This window comes from Lepisosteus platostomus, chromosome 9 (genome assembly GCF_059453375.1).
Source record: "Lepisosteus platostomus isolate fLepPlt1 chromosome 9, fLepPlt1.hap1, whole genome shotgun sequence".
Lineage (NCBI taxonomy): Eukaryota > Metazoa > Chordata > Actinopteri > Semionotiformes > Lepisosteidae > Lepisosteus > Lepisosteus platostomus.
In genome coordinates this window covers 52,633,054-52,655,429 of record NC_142619.1, presented here as the reverse complement: position 1 = coordinate 52,655,429, position 22,376 = coordinate 52,633,054, and the positions used below count along the sequence as shown (strand labels likewise).

The 22,376-nt window shown below is 36.5% G+C and overlaps 1 protein-coding gene across 1 annotated transcript in view; it reads left to right on the top strand.

The window, feature by feature from the left end:
- The window catches only part of snd1 (staphylococcal nuclease and tudor domain containing 1), a 304,678-nt gene that overhangs the window by 187,769 nt on the left and 94,533 nt on the right, over positions 1-22,376 (top strand). The window contains exon 17 of the mRNA XM_088645522.1: positions 15,476-15,664. Within this exon, the coding sequence (XP_088501648.1) occupies positions 15,476-15,664 (189 nt within the window). The remainder of the gene's footprint in view (positions 1-15,475; positions 15,665-22,376) is intronic.

The window sequence follows — 22,376 nt, the reverse complement described above, 5'->3', positions numbered from 1 at the left end:
TTTAAAGGTATCTAGATTTAACAATATTCCAACAAGTCTTAATTATTCTGATGGCAATAGGCCCTTTATCATGTAAGTGCCATAGACTAAAACTTGTTCCAGTTCCAAACATAACATCTTTCTGTGTCACTCTTAGCTCTAGTCCAGGGTTGTCTTTTAAAAAGTAATTAGCTCAGTACATGAAATTCGGCAGTCATTTTCTACCAGTGTTGTGTAACAGTTTGTCTTGAGTAAATTTAGCTATGATTACAGTGGAGATGGGGGTGACTTGATTAGAAAAGTATGCAGCAAAACGTCAGCAAACCATACTTTTTTTCCCCCATAGAGAATTCACATTTTTGTATTATTCATCTTTTTTTTCTGTTGGATTCGTTTACGTTTCAGTAGCTTTTTTATTTGCTAATTGTATTTCTGCTTTGTCACTATGGGTTTTCATTCATTCCTCAAGGCCAGATTGTTTCACAAGGATAATTTGTTGGTTTTTTTTAAAAAGCATTATTGTATTTTTTAATACTTTTTTCATCAATGTTATGTTTTCACCGTTTGATAGCTTAAGGGAGAAATTGAAGGGCAGTGCTTGCTTTTTAGGGAAGAAAAATTATTATAGTACATTCAGAATTTTAAAATAGTCTCTGGAAGACAAATAGATTTTTCTAGATATACAGATTCGATAAGCTGCAATGGCATTTTTATGGAACACTAAACTGCACTGAATCAGCATTTGTCTCCCCTGGACATCTTTGCTCAGTCTTTTGAAATACGTTGCACACCTAACGACTTAATATTACTTTTCTGCAGAAGTAATCTTTTAAACTGTTTGGTGGATATTTTAAGTATTTCTTTTGTCTATAAGGCAAGGAAGCTGTTGTCATATTTTTGTTTACTGATTGACCAACATGTCTTACTTGAAATACCACATGTGCAAAAATCAAGTAAATAGAAAAAAACAAGTAAATAGAAGGCGAAGAAACATTTTTGTGATTACTTTTCTGTTGGCTTTCTTCAATAATGAGGGTTCAGATTGCAGATGTAACTACAGCAAAATTTGGCACAGCTCAGCAGTCATTTCTCAGAAAAATTATAAGTGTGCTCACAATTCAAGTCTCCTTTCATAGTTGATTATGTACTCATGTTAATTGAAAGGTTACAAATCTGAAGACCAAAAATGCTGTTGAATAAAACTAAGCAAACACACTTGAAAGTGCAATGTCATCATTAAAACTCTTCACTTAATGGTCTTTACATACAGCCAACAGTAAAATGTCTCAGAAACCCTGTTTTTTCAGCACTGTGTAACTCATCTACAATGGTAAAGGAATGACTGGAATTACAAGTGTTATTGGTTTTCTGATTTGGCTTGTACCTGTAGTATTGCCTTTGATGTGGAAAGGCAATTATCATAAATTTTCTAGCTAGTGGTTTATCTGTACTACAAACAGCACTATCTGCTGTATTCTTCATTCATTTTTCCCAGGTACACTAGAGTCCCAAGGATCACACTCTGTCAGTGCCAATCTAAATAGGTCAGCTGAGATCACTTGTCGCTTGGAGCTTAAGAGCTTGGTTATGCCATACCTCAGTTCCCCAGTAGTTTTGCCCCCTTAGTCTTTATATGTCCCAAGTTTGACAAATGGTTAATTCCAACAGATGGGCTTGGGGCAGGACTTAACAAGGACATTCTTCCTTGAACAGTATATACTGAGGGGTAAGATCCCTGATGAATCCATTTACCTTTCGCAGCACAGGTCCTCTTAATACTTTTGACTTTGTTAAAAACATTGATAAATGCATTTGTGTTGCTGCAGTTCATTTACATTTGAATCGTAACTAATAAAATAATGCTAATTAACACATTGCACCCTTATTCAGCCAAGGCATGCTATAGTCAATCAATACAAAGCTATTTAAAGTGATATTGCTTAAACTGCTTAATTTGTGAGAGGTATACTATTAGAAATGCTGTTGGTGGAACAAAAATGCTATTTTTTATTTATACTGCTAAAGCATTACATATCTCCCAAGAGAAAACAAAATCAATACAAGATTGCATTAAATAACTAACGGGAAATTTGTGAAAATGGTTACACAATGCCAACTGATAGCATAAAAGTAATGAACTATTTTAGTTTTTTTTACAACTGAATATATTTAGGTTTTACAGGACTGAACTATTATTGGTTAATTGTATATATGTTGTGCATGACTTTTGTGGTGTATGTACTGTGTGGCTGCTGTTTTTTTACCTGCAGTGTCTACTTTTCATGCAGATTTAATGAGCACTGCATGTGCATGCTGTCTTATTATTTGGATGCTGCTGTTGCATCCTATTCTATATCTAAATCTAAAGTACTGTTCCTGATAATATCATACCTGACTCTATACAATATGTAGTGAAATCTAGCAAATAGTCATGTTAACACCTGATTTTTTCCTAATCATCTCATCTTAATTTGATACTATCAATGTCCTGAGGTGAACCTTATTCACGTACAGTAAATGCAAATATAAAATAGGCCTTAAGTGTAACATTTATGCTAAAACACAGCATTTTGTAATAAATAGTGCTTTTCAAAATTAAAGTGCTGAGGACTTTCCTCCTTGTTTTCCTGAGTCATGAGTATTATGAATGTGTAAACATATATACTGTATCTACTACCTGAATATATCTATAAAAAGGTCTGGAATGAAAATGTTTTGAACTATACTTTCTCTGCTCTTTGTGCCTTTATAAGGCACTTATTTTATTCAAGGCCTTCTTGGCAGCAACAAATTTCTACACAAATTACTGAGGCTAATGTGTGTGAAATGTACATTTTACAAAGCAACATTTTAAAAATAGTCTCCATTAACTTTGTCAGCATTGAATCCTTGAAATCCTGGAAATTAAAACAAAAAAGATGTTTACTGAAGCATTTAGTTTTCAGCTGTCAGGTGTCATGTTGAAATACAGTACAATAAGAAAGGGACTTCACTCCTTAGGACAAGATTATTTCAGGAAATTCTCTTCCTTTGCATAATTAACTTTACGTCCACCGCTAACACTTAACAGAATAGTCCTAAGATGGGCATTTGATTTCCAATCATGTTTTTCCTAATATTTTAATACCAATTTAGTGTTAGAGACACCATTTTATATTAATGTACGTAATTGGGGGCGGGGGTAGTTCTTGTGTAGTTTGGTTAATGGCTGAACCATTCTCTAAATCCAAGTAAAATGCAAGCCCTCAACTCTTAGTGGTTAATATGTGCTGAAATGTACTGTTATGTATTTCAGAAAAGGGAATTCGCTTTTTAGCATGATTTTAGGGGATCAATACAATGGCAGCCCAGCACTTGTTTGTATACACAAACAAACATTGTCAATGTCAGTTAACCTTGCATGAAATTTCTAACTTGTAGGACTACATTGAATCTACAGTGTAACAACAAGTTGGCTATTTTTTATATCCGTAACCTTCATAAGGGGGCTCTATATTGCCAGCAATTTAGTGTAATTTCTGAAATGGAAGCTTAGGACTTCTATTATTTTAGCATATAACCCCGGTGGTTCATATGAAAGTTAGCAGAGGACTTGTCCCTTTTGAAAACCCCCCACCGATCAATAGATTCCCATTAAATTGAACTGAAATTCAAAATTCTTTCAGTGTTGCTTTCATCCCAAGGGCAGCTTGTCTACTGATGTGATTAAGACAATCTTTCTTGTGGTTTCACTTCACAAGCTTGAATTAATTCATTCTGCTTAATTAAAAAAATAACAAACTTGTTACATTGGTATTAATTTAGGAAATAACCCATAGAAATCTAATTGAATGGTTATTAATGTGTAATTAGGGGGGAGGAAAATGCAAAGCCTCTCTTTTTGGTGTTTAGTACAATGGCAAGGCATTTCTCTGATGAACAGGCTCCAGACGGTCTGCAAAAGCTATGAATATACTTGTATACAGCCTGCATTCCAGGACTGTGCTGATGTGAAGGCACATAAAAGAAGTTCTGCCAAAAGGCACTATTTTAATCTACTGTATATTGCACTTAACATGCTTTGGCTATCTGAACAAATTTGTTTAAAAATAAATAAACTTGTTTTTCAGTGTAGTCAAAAGATAGTTCAGGTGGGTAGCTGCGTCAGCATGCGTAGGCTGCAAAGGAACAAGTTATAGGTTTATTCCATGCTGAAAAAAAGAAGAAAGAGAACACAACGTTTCGGCCGTGGAGCCTTCTTCAGGTGTGAGAGAGACAGGGCAGTAGGCAAAGGTAAAGTAGCTGGAGAACAAAGGTTGGGAGGGAGGAGGAGTGAGAGGCGGAAGCAGGGGACAGAAAGAGAGGCCAATCAAGAGGTGTGAAGTCAGAATGGGTGCAGAGAGGTGTGAAATGAAACTTCCAATGAATGGAGAAAATTTAAAAGAACAGTAGTCTGTCGTTAAGGGAAGGGAGAATGTGTGATCCTAGCTGCAGAATAATTTTAGTTTCGGTGGTCTTTCTGATGTATGAGTTTGGAAAACCGTCTTTGAGAACACAGACGGAAAGATTAGAATGGTCGTGGCCGTCAGAGGTGAAATGAGAAACAATGGGCTTGGAGAGATCTTTAATCTTCACAGCCCTGACGTGTTCTCTGAAGCGGTCCCCAAGTCTCCTTCCTGTTTCAAATAGTAGTCAAAAGATGTTCTTGTTAACAGTCACATTGCAGAATTCTAAAATATAAAAAAAAATAAAAATGGCTTAAACAGGTGATTGTATCTTGCCAGCATCTGCAGATCATCAAGGTGCTGAATTCATTGCTTTGATCTTAATGTCTTCACTTTTGGGCTTGTTTTTTCTCATTTCTGAGTATTTTAGCTGGCTATGTTCCCATTGATGAAGGCATTTTTAAATGATTTTAAACTTCGCAACATATGTGAGGAGTCTTAATCTACTGTGCAAGGAAGTAAAATCTGTTCCAAGTGGCATCTCTGCATTTTAATGCTACAGTGAGCAATGCTAACATCACAAATACACTCTGGAAATGTACACTCCGAATGCAATGTCCATATTTCATGGTTTCCCTTCACAGGTGATGGACCCTGGTTATGGGGAGCCACAGTCCAGCAGGTTCAATAGGTCACCCTATTTCATTTTGACCAATTATGCAGGAGCTTTGCTCAGTTGAGTTGTTTAGATATAATTTGAAATGAAAGTCCCTTACTTGCTAAATTGATTAATATTTAAATACTCGAATAGCGAGTATTGATCAAATAAAGGTGACCTATAAGGTCTACTGTATTGTGGCTTAACAGCACACGAGTTAGCCACCTAATCTGGATGATCCAGATGGTACAAAAAGACACAAGAAATAGGTACTTACTGATTAATATAGAAGAATTTGGTAAGAATAGCAAAGTTTCGGTGGTTACGATTTGTCAGGTACCACCTTTTCCTTGATGTGTTGAATGCTGCTCGCCCAGCGAACTCACGTCTTCTGCATTATATCTAGCTGTTACTGGAAAAACGCTGTATAATGATGTTAATAATATCACCCCTGGATAGTGTAAATTATAACACAGGATGGTGTAGCAAATATTATGCTGAATCTGCTGTTAAGCAGAAGGCAGAACAGTGCTAAATTTCATATCCTTTAAATGCAGTGTAGTTAAGAATGCATCAGCAAGGATGGCCTTTGTCATTAGGCCATAGCTTAGATGTTTAAAATAGAGCCCCCTGTGTCTTTTGGTTTTCTTTCCAGCTGAGGTCTTAATTACTTAAGCTAATTTGAAACCTTTAATTGAGCTATTTTCTTGATTAAATCTTTAACTCTTCAGCTCTTAAAGTCAGAAAGGGTTGGACATTTTCATTTTCCCCATTAGATGTGATAGGTCTCAGGAACTCCAACTGTATCATTTAAGTGCATAGTTTTTTCAATGAATACAGTAAGTGGCACATGAAGAACTAACACCTACATTACTAATTGGAAATTGGAAGTTTTTTAAACATCTGTAGAGGAGCAAGAATTAAACTTGACTAAATTAATAGTCATTCTGGCTGTGTTTTTTAAGACCTATACACCTAGCGAAGGATTTCTGAAACCAGGGACTGAGCGATAGATGTCAATTAAACTTAGTCGGTTTTACAGTATGTTTCTGTATAGGGTTTGTATAAATAAGAGATAATTAGCATCAAAACTGTAAGAAACAGATTGTATTTCACCAGTTCTATACTCGTAAGCCATGATAGAAGCAGCATGGCCTGATGCAGATGGCTTTGTCTAGATTTTGATAAAGCCTAAGAAATGAAAGATCATCTATACCTACAGCTTATGGTGGCATGCCATATATACATGTACATAGATGAAAACTATTGGAAACTACAGCTTACTGCTTCTCCCTGCAGCACATCATTTTTTTGACTGAAAAAAAATAGCTGAAGTATTCTTTGACAGAAATATTAAACCAGATAAACCCCAAAGGTGTATATTTGGTCTCTTCTCACAAACTAAGATAAATTCTTGAACAACTCTTTATGTTGGGCTGCAGGGTAACTGTTCTGTTCCGCTAAGGTAAAAGCCATTGAAAACAAATGCCTGTCAATGTAGTGCATTATCGATCTCATTCTCTTATCTTGAATTTGTTTGGATTTTCTTTGTTTTTTTTAATAGTATTAGTATAACATCCTTATATGTTTGCCTTTTTTACGTGCATCATTAAAACTGGGCCTTATCTGCCATTTCCTAACCCTAGCTTTAGCCTGTAGAAGTTCATGATATTTTTTCTCTAGTATGACCCGTTTCTTTTTTCATGTTCTACACCTTTTGTTAAGTAGCAAATTCTTGCTTCACCATGGTGCTGTGACTCTGTGGCTGAGGATCTGCGCCTGTGGCTGGAAGGTTGCCGGTTCGTATCCTATGGCCGGCAGAGGAATCCTACTCCGTTGGGCCCCTGAGCAAGGCGCTTAACCCCAGCTGCTCCAGGGGCATATAAATGGCTGACCCTGCGCTCTGACCCCAAGTTTCTCTCCCTGTCTGTCTCTCAAATTCCCAATACAAGAAATGTATATAGCCAATTAAGTGATCTTTTGTAGGTGCATGTCTATATAGCTGTCTTCTGAGGTTATACATCTTCAGATAAACAATTTAAACTAATTGGCTTCTATATAATGATTTTCTTCATCGCTTTTGGTCAAATTTAAATCATGTTCATATGCAAACATCTAAAGTTCAGATTGAACTAATAAAATAATTGTCTGAGGTAGTCTTAAACATTATATGTAGTATTAATTCTTATGCTATGCAGATTTCCTTGTATAATGTTATCTTTGCTGAATAACCAGCATTTTTTACATAGCATATTAACTGAATATTAATATCTTAGTAATTTGTATGTTACCTGGAACTTTAATAGGCAACAAATTAAGATTTCAGATTGTCAACTGAAAGTGTAGATACAAGATATTTGATATTAATAACCTTTTAAGCTATACAATTATACAAATGACCTTCTTTGAGCAGATGTAATTTAATTTGTAAAGATTTAAGTGAATTTGTAAAAATGTAATTACACTGTCAATAGCATGTATAGTCACAATTGGAAGCGCTAGAAGTTAGGCCTCTGCCGTTAGACATACTGTTTTGTGGGATTGTGTAACATTATTTTCAAAGATAAATAAGCTTTTTTTAATGATCTTTGAACCCTAGAGTACCACACGATGTCCCACAATATCTCACAAATGTTTACTGTAGTTCAGGTCTTGTACACAGGGAATCCCATAGCATGACAAGGAAACCGTTGTTAAATGAGCAACGTAAAGATGTCTGTTGTCCTGCTGGAGTTTTGTCATGTCAGGTGGAGCCCACATGAAGGGTAACAAAATAGGTCCTGGCACTTGATCAATGTAGCGCCGTGCAGCTAGGTCACCATCAATCACTACAAGTGGAGTTCTTAAGCGACCAGACACTCATGGCTAGACCATCACACTTGGACCTCCCCATCAATCTTGCTGAGGTGTCATGACTTGTGGTCTCCCAGATCATGTCCTATCATTGATAGACTGTGTTTGGCTGTAATGTCTTGCCAGGTTAGAAATTGCTGGCTGTGAACACCCCACACAACAAGCGACAGTGTGCTGATTTAGGTAAATTCATTATGCTGATTCACATTTGTTAATCAGCACATAGTACACTGACTTAGTCCCGAGGCCAATATACTGGAGGAATGAAGGCATTATTCTCTTGATAAGCATATTGGTTCTTATTTTAGTTTTTTTTTCTTGAGCTAATTTATCCTGTTGCTCTCAGTGAAAATGGTGAAAAGTCATTACTTGTGCCTAATCAAATCTCTCACTAATGAGGTATCTACCTTAAGTTCTCATGTGTGTTAGTAACCTCAGTTTATCACCTATGAACAATTTATTAATGAATATTATTCAATTATCCTAAACCCATCTGATTTATTTTTTAAAAGTTTGCATGTTTTAAATAATGTTGTTTCTTTTGCTGTACAGTGCACATTTTATTGTTACAATATGTAATCATAATGTATTCAGTTGGGATTTTTTTGCTGTTGATCAATAATGTCAAAGTGAAAAAAAAAATTGATGCAGTAGTTCTTCCTAAATTAATTATAAATATAAAATGGAAAATTACTGATTGCATGAGTATTTACCCCCCTTGAGTCAGTATTTGATAGAGGCACCTTTGGCAGAAATTACAATCACAAATCTCTACCAGGTTTGCACATCTGAACACTGCTATTTTTGCCCAGTCTTCTTTGCTATATATATATATTACTATTAACACTGTAATTAATAGAATATGTAGTTAAATAATGTTGTTACATAACTGTAGGTTTCAGAAAGCTGTTACTGATGAATCGTATAAAAAAAGGAGTCCCCCATCACATGACAGAGCACCTTCTGAAAGATTTGTGTGTTGAAAATATTAATAAAATGCAAACGTCTTCTACATCAACTACATCAAAGAAGATAGTCATAAAATATTTTTCTTGTCCTGATTTCATTAAGACTTCTGTTTATCCAGTCTCCTAAGACTGTAAGCTAAATTGCAAGCGTTCTAGTAGCTTGCTGAACCAGGATAGTTTGTCCTCCCAAAAGAGACAATTACGCAGCTATCCCTTGACAGGTTAATTCAATTTTTTGTGTTCCAAGCAGATCCTGTGTTAATATTTGTATTGCTCTTAGGTACTTTCAGAATGGAAGTAGAAAAGCATCTTTGTCCTATTTCCCTTCCAAGAGTAAAGTTATACATTGTGGTAAGAGGAAAACATACTGTGAAGTTTTTGACTTGTATATACTGTAGAAAGATCGAGATAACTTAACAGTGTAGAAAGCAGGAAGAGGCTTCACTCAAAAGTACACATTGGCATGTAGTATGGTATTTAAGTAGTCACTGTTTTTTTAATTTATCTTATATGGGTGCCCTGCCTCAATTAAAAAAAAAGGATCTTCTCCGTTGTCTGAATGTTTTTTTGCCATGTTACTTCTATAAGAAAGCTTATAAAATCTCAAATTACAAAAAAGCCATCAAATTGACAAGCCAGAAAATTATTTTATATATGTAATAGTGTTGTTAATGGATACCTTATTCAGCAGATTATATCACATTTTTAAATGTCTTTAAAATTATATAGAGGCTCCTGAATTATAAGAAAATATTTCATCTTGGCTTTCAGGTATATTTAAGAAAAAACTTGAGCCTTTACTCTTTTTGGTATCTAATAACCTGGAAACCCTCTGTATAAAACTGTCTATATATATATACAGTAACACAGTGCTAATATGCATCTTTTCCTTAATTGTACATTTAAGTAGTCCAGTTGCAAAGCCAAGGAAAGGTCTTAAGAAAATGTATGTGATAGATTGAGCTTTTTGGTGTGCACATAACAGACATGACATTATGGCAAAGTCATAATGACTTTTTAATTACTAGTACTGTGACCATGGACCCATAATGGTTTGGTGCTCTGTTTATTATAAATGATTGTATTACATTTGTAAGAAAGGTGAATGCATTCTCAAGTTTTGTGTTCAGTGGCAATGAATTGTCAGAAGTTGTGCCCAGTGCAATATAAATAACAGCTGCTTTAATTGCAACAAAATGCATACAATGTTTTTTTGTTTCCTAATCAATAGGTTGACGGTTTTATTAGATGTTTTGGTTTCAAGTGGGCAGTGAAATGTTTTGTTTTTATTCACCACATGTATTTATTGCACATGCACTATTCAGAGAAAGCAAGTGGATCTCTGCAGGAGGAGAGGGAGGCAGACGGAAGCACATTAGAAATCAATACAAGGCTTATTCCTAATAGAGTTCTAGAATGTGTAGGTGTTTGTGGGGGAGGGGAACGCCGTGATCACACATCTTCTTTCTGCTTTGTTTTTCATCCCTGTATATGGACAGGGTGCTTCCAGCACTTTAGTCTTTCCATCTCTCAGAGAAGTTATGGACTTCTAGTTTCTACAAAAACTACATTAACATAGATCCTCATAAAAGCACAATAAAGATCATGGATCAAACAGATTGTTTTAGTGCATTTAAAATTGCCCTTGGTTTTGCTAACTAGAGAGGATTTGTTGGTGTGGAGAATCTCAATTATAGACAAAAATGCCTTCACCATTGGACCTCAGTGCTGTAAAGTACGATGCCTTGCGAATGATTAGAAAAGCTTTTTATTGAGATTGTAAATTTTTTAAATAGAAGCAGTAGGCTGTCATGGGGGTTAAAAGACTTATGCATTTCATCAATACTGCATGGTGTTAATATCCTTGTAGTGTTGTGCAGCTTCTGAGTCAGGCCTCCACTTTGTCCTGTTTTTTTTAATTCCCTTTTCATTCCATCCTGTTTTGTACTTGTCACTTTGAAAATAATATATAGCTTTTTGGCAGTTTCTACAGTTTCTCTTTCATTTTTGGTAAAATTTAGAAAAGGAAATGAAGAAGATTAACATTAAGCTTTTTATACTTAAGGGGAATTGTAAATGCTTAATCTTTCAAAATCTTAAAACCAAGAATAACATTTTTGTAACTTCTAAAGCAGGGGGACCTCTAAGAGAAACTACTATTTGAATTTGAGCATCTTTGGACTTTACACTTGAGTTTTACACAGCGACTTTTAAAAGAATTGTGCCCAGTCATTTTTATTTAATTACAAAACTGCTTCAATAGCACTATTTCTCTTTTATCATTTTATCTCTCTGGCAACCCCATTCTGTAAATTATTTAATCCACAGCTTTAGTATTCTTTTAAGAGTCCATAAAAATGCAGGCTAATAATCCAGATATCCATCGCTTTATATGCAAAATAGCAAGATGCACAGCTGAAATGCAGCTACTACCCTTTTGCTTCTTCAGTTGACATTTGGGTGCTTAGAGTGTTAGAGAGCTGAGTGACTTGGATTGCTGGGTTATATAACTTCAAGGGCACTCAGAGAGGGAGAGAAGGCGCCGGAAGCTTGTAGCATACACTGTCTCTGTTCCATTGTCAGATCCCAAATAAAAATAATGGCATTCCCCTTTTTCGCAGAACTGGAAGACCAAGCAGAAGCACATAAACAAACATCAGCCTTTAAGCATGTCAGCACAAATTGTACAAAGGGGGTTTGTAAATTTGCAGATTTTGCAAAACAGATTTTGTTACCTAAAAAAAGGACTTTCTAATCAGAATATTCAGTGACAATTCCAGGCATAGAGAAAAGATGTGCCATTCTCGGACAGACAGCAGTAATGTGCTGAAGAGAAATTTTAAAGGGCTATGCTGTGGGGATGAGTGCTGATAGCAAGCAGGTGAAGAGCTAATTAGTTTTGCCTGGAGCACCAGCTAACCTAAATGAGATAAAAACATGACATATTACAACTATCTCAGTTTTATGCGTAGTATATCATGCATTCTGTTTGCAGATGACTATCTAGAGAGGATTTTTCCGTGGACTCAAGATAATTGCAATTTCTCTATACATAGTGTCCTAATGCTCAACTGAGGTGGAGAATGTTAATTTCAGATTGCTTACCTTAAAGTGGACAGATAACAGAATCAGTAAATCGTGTTAGATAGGGGTTTCCGGAAGATTTTAGCCACATGGCAGCCATGATGTCTAGGATTTGATTTGTATTTCAGCACCTATCTCCTCACAACAACAAAAAATCAATATCAAATATTTTCATTTAGGATACAAAATTTTGTAATGAGTAAATAATTGGTTAGTGTAAGCAGTTTCAGTCTCGCAAATCCCTACAGTGAGCCCTTTTTTAATTTTTTTTTATAACTGCTGTGATGTCAGCAGGTTTAATTAAATTCATTAAAACTCGAGTTATTTCCCTTGCAGATTGCACTGGGTTTTGCTTGTGTAAGACCAAGCAATCTTGTTTGTAGCAAAAGAAAGGTCACTGGGGGAGAAGTGTGATTACTTTTTCCTTCCCAGGCGGAAAAGGGATATAGCAAGGTATTCCAATGTGGATTATTAAGGGTACAGCAAGACATTGGCATATGATGTATGCTGTTGTCGTACATGTACTGTACAGAGAATAAAATTATGCTTATCCCCCTGAGTATTTGTTTTTTGAAAACTAATGTATAAAGAAACTGGATGCTGACCAAACATATTTGGTGTCATTATCTTTGATTAACTGATCATTCATGAGTCAACGTGGTATACCTGTGTGACTTTGACTTTTGCATAAGTGCTAAATCACATCATTAGCTAATGGGAGCATCTAACATGTTGACCGTCATGCCTGGTCAAAACTGAAATAGAAAAACACAAGTAGTAGCCAATGTGCTCTGCATATGAAGAGAACAGCACCTTTGTGACATCAGTATGTCAGAGGCTCGATTAAGTCCATAATGTCTATCCCATCTGGTGTGCTCAGGGACATAAATTTATAACCTGGCACGGTACTGCAGCCAAAGAGTTCATCAGTAATAGGTCCCAATCTGAGAAACCACACATCAAAAAGCCTCACCAAGATCAAAATCATCATGCTCCATCTTTGATCATTTAGCATTACCAATAGCATATAATTGAACATGTCAGGTTACAAGAACTGTATGGAAACAGGTAAATGGTCATAGTTTGCTGGGCAGACAACCCCATCACCACCATCCCAACACAATGAAATGTGAGCAGTCCCTAAGGTTGTGCCCAAGGTGGAATAATGTCCTCTTTAGTGACGGGTCAAGGTTTTGTCTATACCACCTTCATCAACATCAGTGAGCATGACACAGTGCTATACAAGAGCAAAACTGCTGTTTGTTTATTTTTATTGATTTTTCCTTGTTTTGCTTTCTGTGCTTCAATGCATTTTTTTTCCAAGGGATGTTAAAACAGAACAGGTGGAGTCATTTAAGGATAGTTTATGTAATTCATTCCAGATGAGTGCAACTTCAGGTTATCATAGATTGTACTTTTAAGATCTTAATTCCTTGCCTCATGCATCCTTGATGCTTAATTGTCATGTAATAATACTGTATATAGTAGTGTAATTTATCCATGAGTGTTTTGGCTGTTTTATTTTCTTTCGTATTAATTTATTTGACCGCCACTTTTATCAAAACTTACCTGTGCCCATTTACAGTACACTGTATAACTGGGCATTGTTATACAGAAGAAAGCAAGTGAAGTACCTTGTACAACACTCCAAAGCCATTGTCCCCAGTCCTCCACTTTAGTCCTAACCACTAATCCACACTTGCCTTTGATTTTTAGAAAACTGGATTTAAAATGTTTAGATTTATAATGTTATTCTTTAGTTTTCTTGGCATTTTAATTTCTTAATATTGAATGTACACAGCAGATTTTATGACAGTGCTTTATTATATCGTTTAACAATGTTAATTGTATATCAGTCCTGTTGACACAGGCATCAGTGTCTTAAAGGCTTGATTCATTGATGCTTTGGTTATACAGCTGGGATTCATCATTTCAAATCCTAACCTGGTTTTCAGAGTTAAGAATTGATTCATCTGACTTCAAAATCTTGATGTTGCAGTGAAAGTGCTTTAGGGAAACTTCAGCAGCTAAAGGTTCAGATTTCCCAGTAATGAAGTTAAAGAAGGACATCCTAGAGGAAGCTAGGCTTTATAACTTATAATACTAATACACTTACTGTAGATATGGAAAATGTTTACTATAAAAATGTATTTGTTTTTTTTTTTTGCTGTGTAACTGTATATTTGTACTGCAAAAAAACCTGCACATGCAGTTTCCATATGGTGTTATTTCCTTTGATCTGCCTTTTATGTTTCTTTGACTCCCTAGAAAGCGCACTTTGTGGTGATGTGGCTAATATAATTCTGTATCGGTCAACTGCTCTTGAGATGAGCCTTTTAGAGTGATTTATTTCAAATAGGTGCTTATTGATTTTTGAGTGCAAGGGACCAGCCACAGGGACTGGCACATGTCACTGATACACAGAATTAACTCCTCTGATGGGTTTTTGCCTCAAGTTTTTGAAGAAGAGTTCTTGCTGTTCCTGCATGACTAAAAAAAAACCTGTTTTGTCTGTATGAAAGTTGTGCAATAATTGAAATTATATTAATGCAAAATGCTTTTCACATTGAAAACATTTTAGCATTTTAATATTTTGCATTTTTACATGCTGTCTCATAGTAAATTAAAATAATAAATCATTCCCCAAGTCATGAATATCCATATTTTAAGTCTGCATCCATTAGTCAGTTTTCAGTTTCTGATTTCCAATTGATGTTTTTTGGTCTTTCTGAATATTTCATTTACAGCTAGTCATGGTATTTATTGTGAGGTATAAATATAGGCTTAATAAAAGGAGTCACGTCTAAACTTTCTTAAAGCTATGAAATTCCAACATTGTCTAGTTTTCAGAGGTCATTGCTCAGATTATGCTAGGTATTATCAGTAAATTTGTAAAGTATTCTTAAGGTGTTAAAATAAAGAGATAATACATTAAATGCATCCAGTAGATGCATTAACCCTACCATACACCACCCTAAGCCCAGTGCACACGCCTTCATGTAATATTTAATTTATTTAAAAAATAAAAATTCCTGTTTAAACAGCTCAGCTTCATGACACATTTCAACCTCCGGACAATGATCGCTAAGTGTCTTTATAAGTTGAATGACAAAGATGAATAAAATTCCATTAAAAGAGAAGCATTTAAAAAGAGAGCATTTCAGCCAGCAGCTGTTCTCAGATTTGTGCTGTGGATAATTTTTAAAATCGATATAATGCCTATAATGTCAGATAAGTGTCATTTTTCATTTGTTTTCCAGCAAGCAGTGAATATCTTTGAGAGTCAGTTCAGTTTCCTGCACTACAGTATAAGATTGGAAGACATTGCGTTTATGATTTAAATTGCCGTGATAAACTAAAAATAAACCTATTGCTTTAACCAGTTCACATGATTTGATCTTTTTTTTTTTAACGCTTTTGGGGGTACTCACTCCTGTGTGAAGTAGTACTTGATGCCAAGCACATCTGTGGCGAACATGCTGATGGTATTTCCTTTTCCCTTTCCCTAGGTGGAAGTGGAGGTTGAAAGCATGGACAAGGCTGGGAATTTCATTGGCTGGCTTCACATCGATGGGGTGAATCTGTCAGTGGCCCTAGTGGAGCATGCTCTGTCCAAGGTCCACTTCACTGCTGAGAGGAGCTCCTACTACAAAACCCTGCTGTCTGGAGAGGACTCTGCCAGGCAGAAGAAAGAGAAGGTAAGAATTTGATTCAGCTGACCTGCATTAACCCAAAGCAAATGTTCAGTGCTTTGTCTGAGATCAGAGCCTGCCCTCTCTCTATTGTTTCACCATAGCACATTTGCTTGTCCTTTTTTTAAAATTCCACAAGGAAATTGAAATATGTTAGAGACTCATTAAGTGTAAGCGAAAAAGAGAATTTAAAAAGCTCCTACACATTTAAGAACAATACACAGTCATGCTTCAGTTTAATTCACAGACGGAGGTACAGTAATGGACCATTTTCAATTCCACTGGAATCACAGATATATCTATTCAAATCAGTTTGTTCACGTAAGGTGTGAAAAACAATAGTAAACATTTGTCGTCTTTCAAATGTAAATCCATTTACTGTGAATGTTCTTTGATTTGCCTTTTTTAATTGTGAATTTATAATTATTTATTTTTGGAATAGCCAACTTAATAAACTTGTATCACTACTGCATCCCTTGAACCAGCTAAGAAGACGTAAAGGTCACATGCATTCTACGTAGCCTTGGGTTTCTTTTCCCACTGCAAGCACAAACAGCAGAGTTGAGTTTTGATGGAGGACAGGCAGCAAGAGCAATGTTGTCCACCAATTCATAGAAAACCGATTAACTGAAATCGCTTCACCCTACACTTGTACCCTCACAGCCCTCTAATGATTTTAGATACTGATTTTAAGTTATAGGGCTCAGTTTGCCTCTTCAATGCAAGTGGAGACCTTTATTTAGTGCCTTCGGGAGGTATTCTGAAAGGTGGACATTTTATTTTGTTATTTTGTTATTTGTTCACTTTTATGTGTGTGTGTGGTCATAAAGAATGCCTGTGCAAGCCACTGTATATAATGAGGCAATCGAATTTGGTGTTGTCGACAGCAGCCTGAATCCAAGATCAAGGATCAATGCGGAGTTAATATACAAAGAGTATTTATTTCAACTACCTACCTCTACGCTTATTCAGGTAACAGTGTGAGTTTTGGTTTCAGGCTGTATTTCATCAGGCTTAATGAAGTCTGAAAATTCAGCTTCATTTGTGGTCGAACACGATAATTCGGAGTGATTTAGAAAGCAATTTAATACTTCTGTATTTAACCAGATGATTCATTTAAAAACAAAGTCCCATTTGCAATGATGACCTAGCCAAGAGGCATATACCATTTTGTCCAAACATGACAGAGCAGTCAGATAAAACTAGAACGATAGTTAAAAAGTAACAGAACATTACTATAACAGGGTGTGGAAGTGTTAACAACTGCAAGAGTCAGGTAGTAAAGATTTAATCATTCAACAAAAAACAATGTTGCCTTTAGTTTTTTAAATGACTATTTATACATTAAGCCACTTAATATTCCATTCATATGTTGATAAAACACTGCAACAATCAAATGATTTTTCATGCCCAGATTACGGAACACTAACTGATTAACCTTTTTAATTGTGAAATTAGAAGAGGTTTCGCTTTATCTGTTGAAAATGTTCAGCCTTGCATCTGCTTTGCATTAATTACTTCCATGAGTATAAAATACCCAACATTGTGCAAAAACATACATAGTTATACAGTTCTATGCTTGTGAATTTCTTTGTGAATATTTTTTTTTTACAACCACATACAGATGCAGCCAATTAAAACAAGCGGGCGATACCGCATTATTTTGCGGTGCGCTTTACGAAGTCTACCGCGAGTTACCGTAAATTATATAGTACCGCAAGTAAAATAATCGTATCCGGAATTTCCGCAAGGTGGAGCTAATAAAGCTCAACCTCTCATGTTTGAGCTGTCGCCATCAAAGTCTTTAACAAAGATATTACTAATAGTATTAATAATGAATGACCTTGGACAAGCTGTAAACTCAAAGTATTGCCCTGGTCCACATTCTTTTTTTCATTGACTGTCTTTGTAAAAGTAACACCACAGCATTTCACAATCACGCATTTGTTTCCAATCATGCAAAGTACAGTAATTTTTGAGAATCTCCGATTCACCATGCCTTTCACATGCTCATAAAAGAGATTGATTTAGGAACATAAACATATTACTGTATGCGAACTGTACTGTATACAGTATGTATATGTATATTTAGTGTCTTTACTGTGCCCATTTAAGTATTGAATATTTATATGGAATTTTACCACTGAAGGGAAATCTTAGTAGCTGAGCATAAAAAGAATAGGAGTATACTGTAACGCGTGTGAAGGCCATAAACGATATTAATTTTGGAACATAAACATACAGTATATGGCTGGTCTCGGTACTTTAAAGAAAACATACACACCAGTATTCCATTTCTCCCTAAACATTTTAGGCATCGAAGTCTTTAACTAACGTGTTACCGACAAGTCAACAAGCATAGTTTTAGAATTTGATTCGAATCCCGCTGGAGCCATTACTTTTTTTTTTAACAAACATGTCTTTGAAAAAATAAAACGTTTCCCTGGCTCAGAGATTAAATAAAACTTCACTCGCACCAAACAAATTTATATTTTTAAATATCACAACATGATCGAATTTAAGTCATTTTAATAACAATGAATAGTCACCTATGCGTTACAATATAAACATTTATATTGATTTAAATCGCGTTTAAATAGCCTTTATTTAAAACCCATAAATAAAGCTGATACTGTTTAGACTTTTAATTATTTAGATATAGATACTTTATTGATCCCGTGAGGGAAATTGCAATTGCATTTAAAACTGTATTACAGCAGCACAATGCAACGTAAATCGCTATCTTTGTCTTCTGCGTAATAATGTTCACCTCTCTCACCTCACCTCTTCCGGCTTAGACATTAATGAAGAGTATAACACGTGGGTGGCGTAGCGGTCGGCTCTGGCTTTCCCATCTACTGTATACTGATACACTGCAAGTACAACCCCCCTCTCTGCGGGAGTGCTGGCTGTGACGAATTAAACCGGTTTCACAGGTATTTTCAAAGTAGAAGGGGGCGAGATTTCTAGCGAAAGACACCTCCCCCCCTCCAAAACCAAGTAAGTACAGTACTTACTAGTTAAGAAAGCTAGGCTCCTCAATGAAATCGCTTTAACATGCTAATGCTTTGGTGTAACAGTCCGGGCGTGGCAAGCTTAAGATTTTTATAATACATGACTTTGCTAAAATTTATTTGAAGATAAAAACGATTACAAACGCCAGCAGAGAGAGAGAACAGGGGAGGGGAGTTGGTTTTGCATAAGGGGCGGGGCTATTGAAATTAGGTCTATTTGGGAATGTGGAGTAACGTTCTGGCTGTTTGTGAATTATCGTTGTTGAGTATGGAGTGTTGAGGTATTGATTTTGTGTAATGCTTTATGTTGAAAATTGAGGTGGATTTTGTTTATGATAAAGAGGATAAACTGGGATGGGAGGAGGGTTTGGTTTTGCATAAGGGACGGGATAATGATAATTGGAGGAATTTGAGAGAGTTTAATGGTTTGATATATTTGATTTTGTATCGTGGTTATTATCTGTTTTTGGTTGGTATTATGCTTATATGGTTGTTTTTGTTGGTTGGTCGTTATTATGTTTATTGTGTCATTTTCGATTATTGGATGTAATAATCAAAAAGAGAGAGAGAGTGAGCGCCTTCTTTTTACTATTGTAGCCAAAGGGCCTTGCAGATCAGATTCCCTTCCCCCTACGGAAAGACAGACACATGTTTTCACAGTTTAGAAGCCGCTCTTCAGACGCAGACGAGCGAGCAGCCCCTAGATAAAACATCAACTTTATTTAAACTCCCAACTTTTAAAATACACATTTCGAATAGAAAGAAATCCTCTTCCTGGTACAGTATGTATAGCAGACCAGCACGTCTTTTTTCTCCAATCAGAGGGGTGTCAGCTGGTGTCAGCCAATCACCATTCTGAAGCCCTACCGTAATCTCTGATATAGGGAGACCCCAGAATTCTGTCCCATAGTTTAGATAGATGATAGATACTTTTATTGATCCCGTGAGGGAAATAAAGTAAATCATTTTCATTTTAGGAACTTATTAAACGCCCAGTTAAAAGCAAAGGAGATTGTCTGTTATAGTGGACATAAAAACAAGAGTTTGCTGCAGCGTTATTGGAAACCCAAATTTAACAAAAAATCGCTGGCATTATATCCTAGAAGACACAGACCGCGCCAGACCGGGAGAATGCCCGCAGCATAAAAGAAAATGCCTGATGAACTAGGGATTGGACAGTTTCCAAGTGCTTGTACAATCGATGGAAATGTTCAGATAAATGTGCAAAAGAAATAAACAAAATAATCATTTATTTCATTAGCATATTGGCTAGCTAATGTCCTCTCTTTGCTAGTTAGTGGCTGTGTTTATGCGTTGGGTAGCAACGGGTGACTGTTCTCAGGCGGAAGATGTAAACAGCTTAATTTTCGTGTTAATTTTTTTTTTTCAATTAAAATTCATTCTATACAGCAATCGCATATTTGGGTACTGTTTCATAAAACTTTCATGCTTAAAATGTTTAGGGAGAAATGGAAGACTGGTGTGTATTTTTTCTTTTATCTACCAAGACCAGCCATACACAGTACAGTTTACATACAGCAATGTTTATGTTCCTAAATTAATATAGTTTATGACCTTCAGATGTGTTATGCTCCTCTTCTTTTTATGCTCAGCTACTAAAATTTCCCTTTAGTGGTAAAATTCCATATAAATATTCAATACTAAGTGGTATGCACCACGAGTGCCCCTGTCGGTCATTTTGGCCAGCCAATCACTTACCGCGGTGCCCTGCGGTGGCTTGTGGGTAGTTTACCATACCGCGGGTTTGTACCGTGCATTTTGAATGGCTGCATCTGTACCTGTAAGACACACAGGACCTCTAGTTTTAATAGTTTTAATCCCATTGCATTTATGACCATGGTTCTCTGAAAGCGAAGAGGAGCCTTTCCCAAGAATGTTGCTGACAGGAACATCACAATATGAAGTTACCTAGGTTTTAAGAGTCTATTGCTGGACTCCTGCAGACCTAGTAATAGACAGGAAGTACCAGTCATTGACCCACTCAAGGTCAGATGTATGCAACACTTCTGCACAGAAACAGCTGTGTCTGTTAACACAACTGGACATCCTGTAAAACCTATTAACCGAACTGTAGTCATCAGAGAGACTTTAGCTATGCTTGATGAATAATTGCTTACACTTATATAGGGCTTTTCTGGACACTCCACTCAAAGCACTTTGCAGGTAATGGGGATCCCCTCCACCACCACCAATGCGCAGCCCCACATGGATGATGCAACAGCAGCCATAGTGCGCCAGAACGCTCACCATACATCAGCTATCAGTGGGGAGGAGAGCAGATTAATGAAGCCAATTCATAGATAGGGATTATTAGGAGGCCATGATTTCTATGGGCCAATGGGAAATTTGGCCAGGATGACGGGGTTACACCCATACTCTTTTCGAGAAACGCCCTGGGATTTTTAATGACCACAGAGAGTCAGGACCTCAGTTTTATGTCTCACCTGAAGAAGGGTGCCTGTGTACAGTTTAGTGTCCCTGTTACTATACTGGGGCATTAGGACCCACATGGACCGCAGGGTGAGCGCCCCCTGCTGGCTCCACTAACACCTCTTCCAGCAGCAACCTTAGTTTTTCCCAGGAGGTCTCCTGACCAGGCTCACACCTGCTTACCTTCAGTGGGCTGCCAGTTGTGAGTTGCATAGTAATAATGTTCATCCTTAACTGGCAAGGGTTGCCCATGACTCAATCTAGAGTTAGTGAAATGCACAGGCCTAGTGGATAACCAGATTGAAACCTTGGGGGTAGTTGGGAAGATGCTGGATGCCTTTCTCAATCACCATCAGATAATACTGTAATAGTGCTAATTTAGAAGTTCATTTACAGATAGAATGGTGGAACATCTCCATGGGTCAAGCTGTCTGCCAGTCTGTGGCACAACACATTTCACTTGCATTCAAGACACATATGGACACAGATGGTATTGATCTCTTATGTAGAAGTGTGTGATTTCAGTGCATCCATGTGACGCATATATGTATATCAGAAGCTTCAAATTTATCTATCAAAATCTGAATCTGGGATTGCATTTCTGAACCATTGGAGCTTGACATCGTTTAGCTCCAGTTTCTGTTTTGGTCCTCTTATCCTCTCATTCCACATTATACAGTTATGAAACAGACATTGTTTTTTTATTTTTGTGGCTGCTGTTTGTTTCTGTTTATTAAAGGAAGAGGACCAAGGAGCTGAACTCACTGTATTTATGGGAAAAAAAGCCCTGGATGACAGTAAGGGGATTGGGGATACAACGAATCAGGACTGTTCATGGAAGTGGGGTTATTCTCACTCTGGCAGCAGACAGATTTGTAAATCTTACAGCCATAGGGTTTCGGACATAATTAACCCATTGGGACCTGTAATAAAAGCTGAGAGCCTTGCTTTTCTTTTGAAGTATCAGCCCTCATTTTATTGCCCCCTTGGCAGTGTGTATGCGAACACACAAGTTGCAGTGTCAGGCTTTCCATTAAGGCGAGTTTTAAAGTAATATACTGGACTCTGTGGGTTTAAAAACTCCTCATTAAAATTTACTTAGGGAGCAAGTTGTACTTGCGTTTGTTCAAAACAAAATAACTGCTTACCTCTGCACAGTCTGCCAAGCTTTGCAACTCTACAGTTTTAAACGAGTGAAGAATGCTTTATATTTTTAATTTTGATGTTATCAAAGGCATCAATGGAAGCACTGT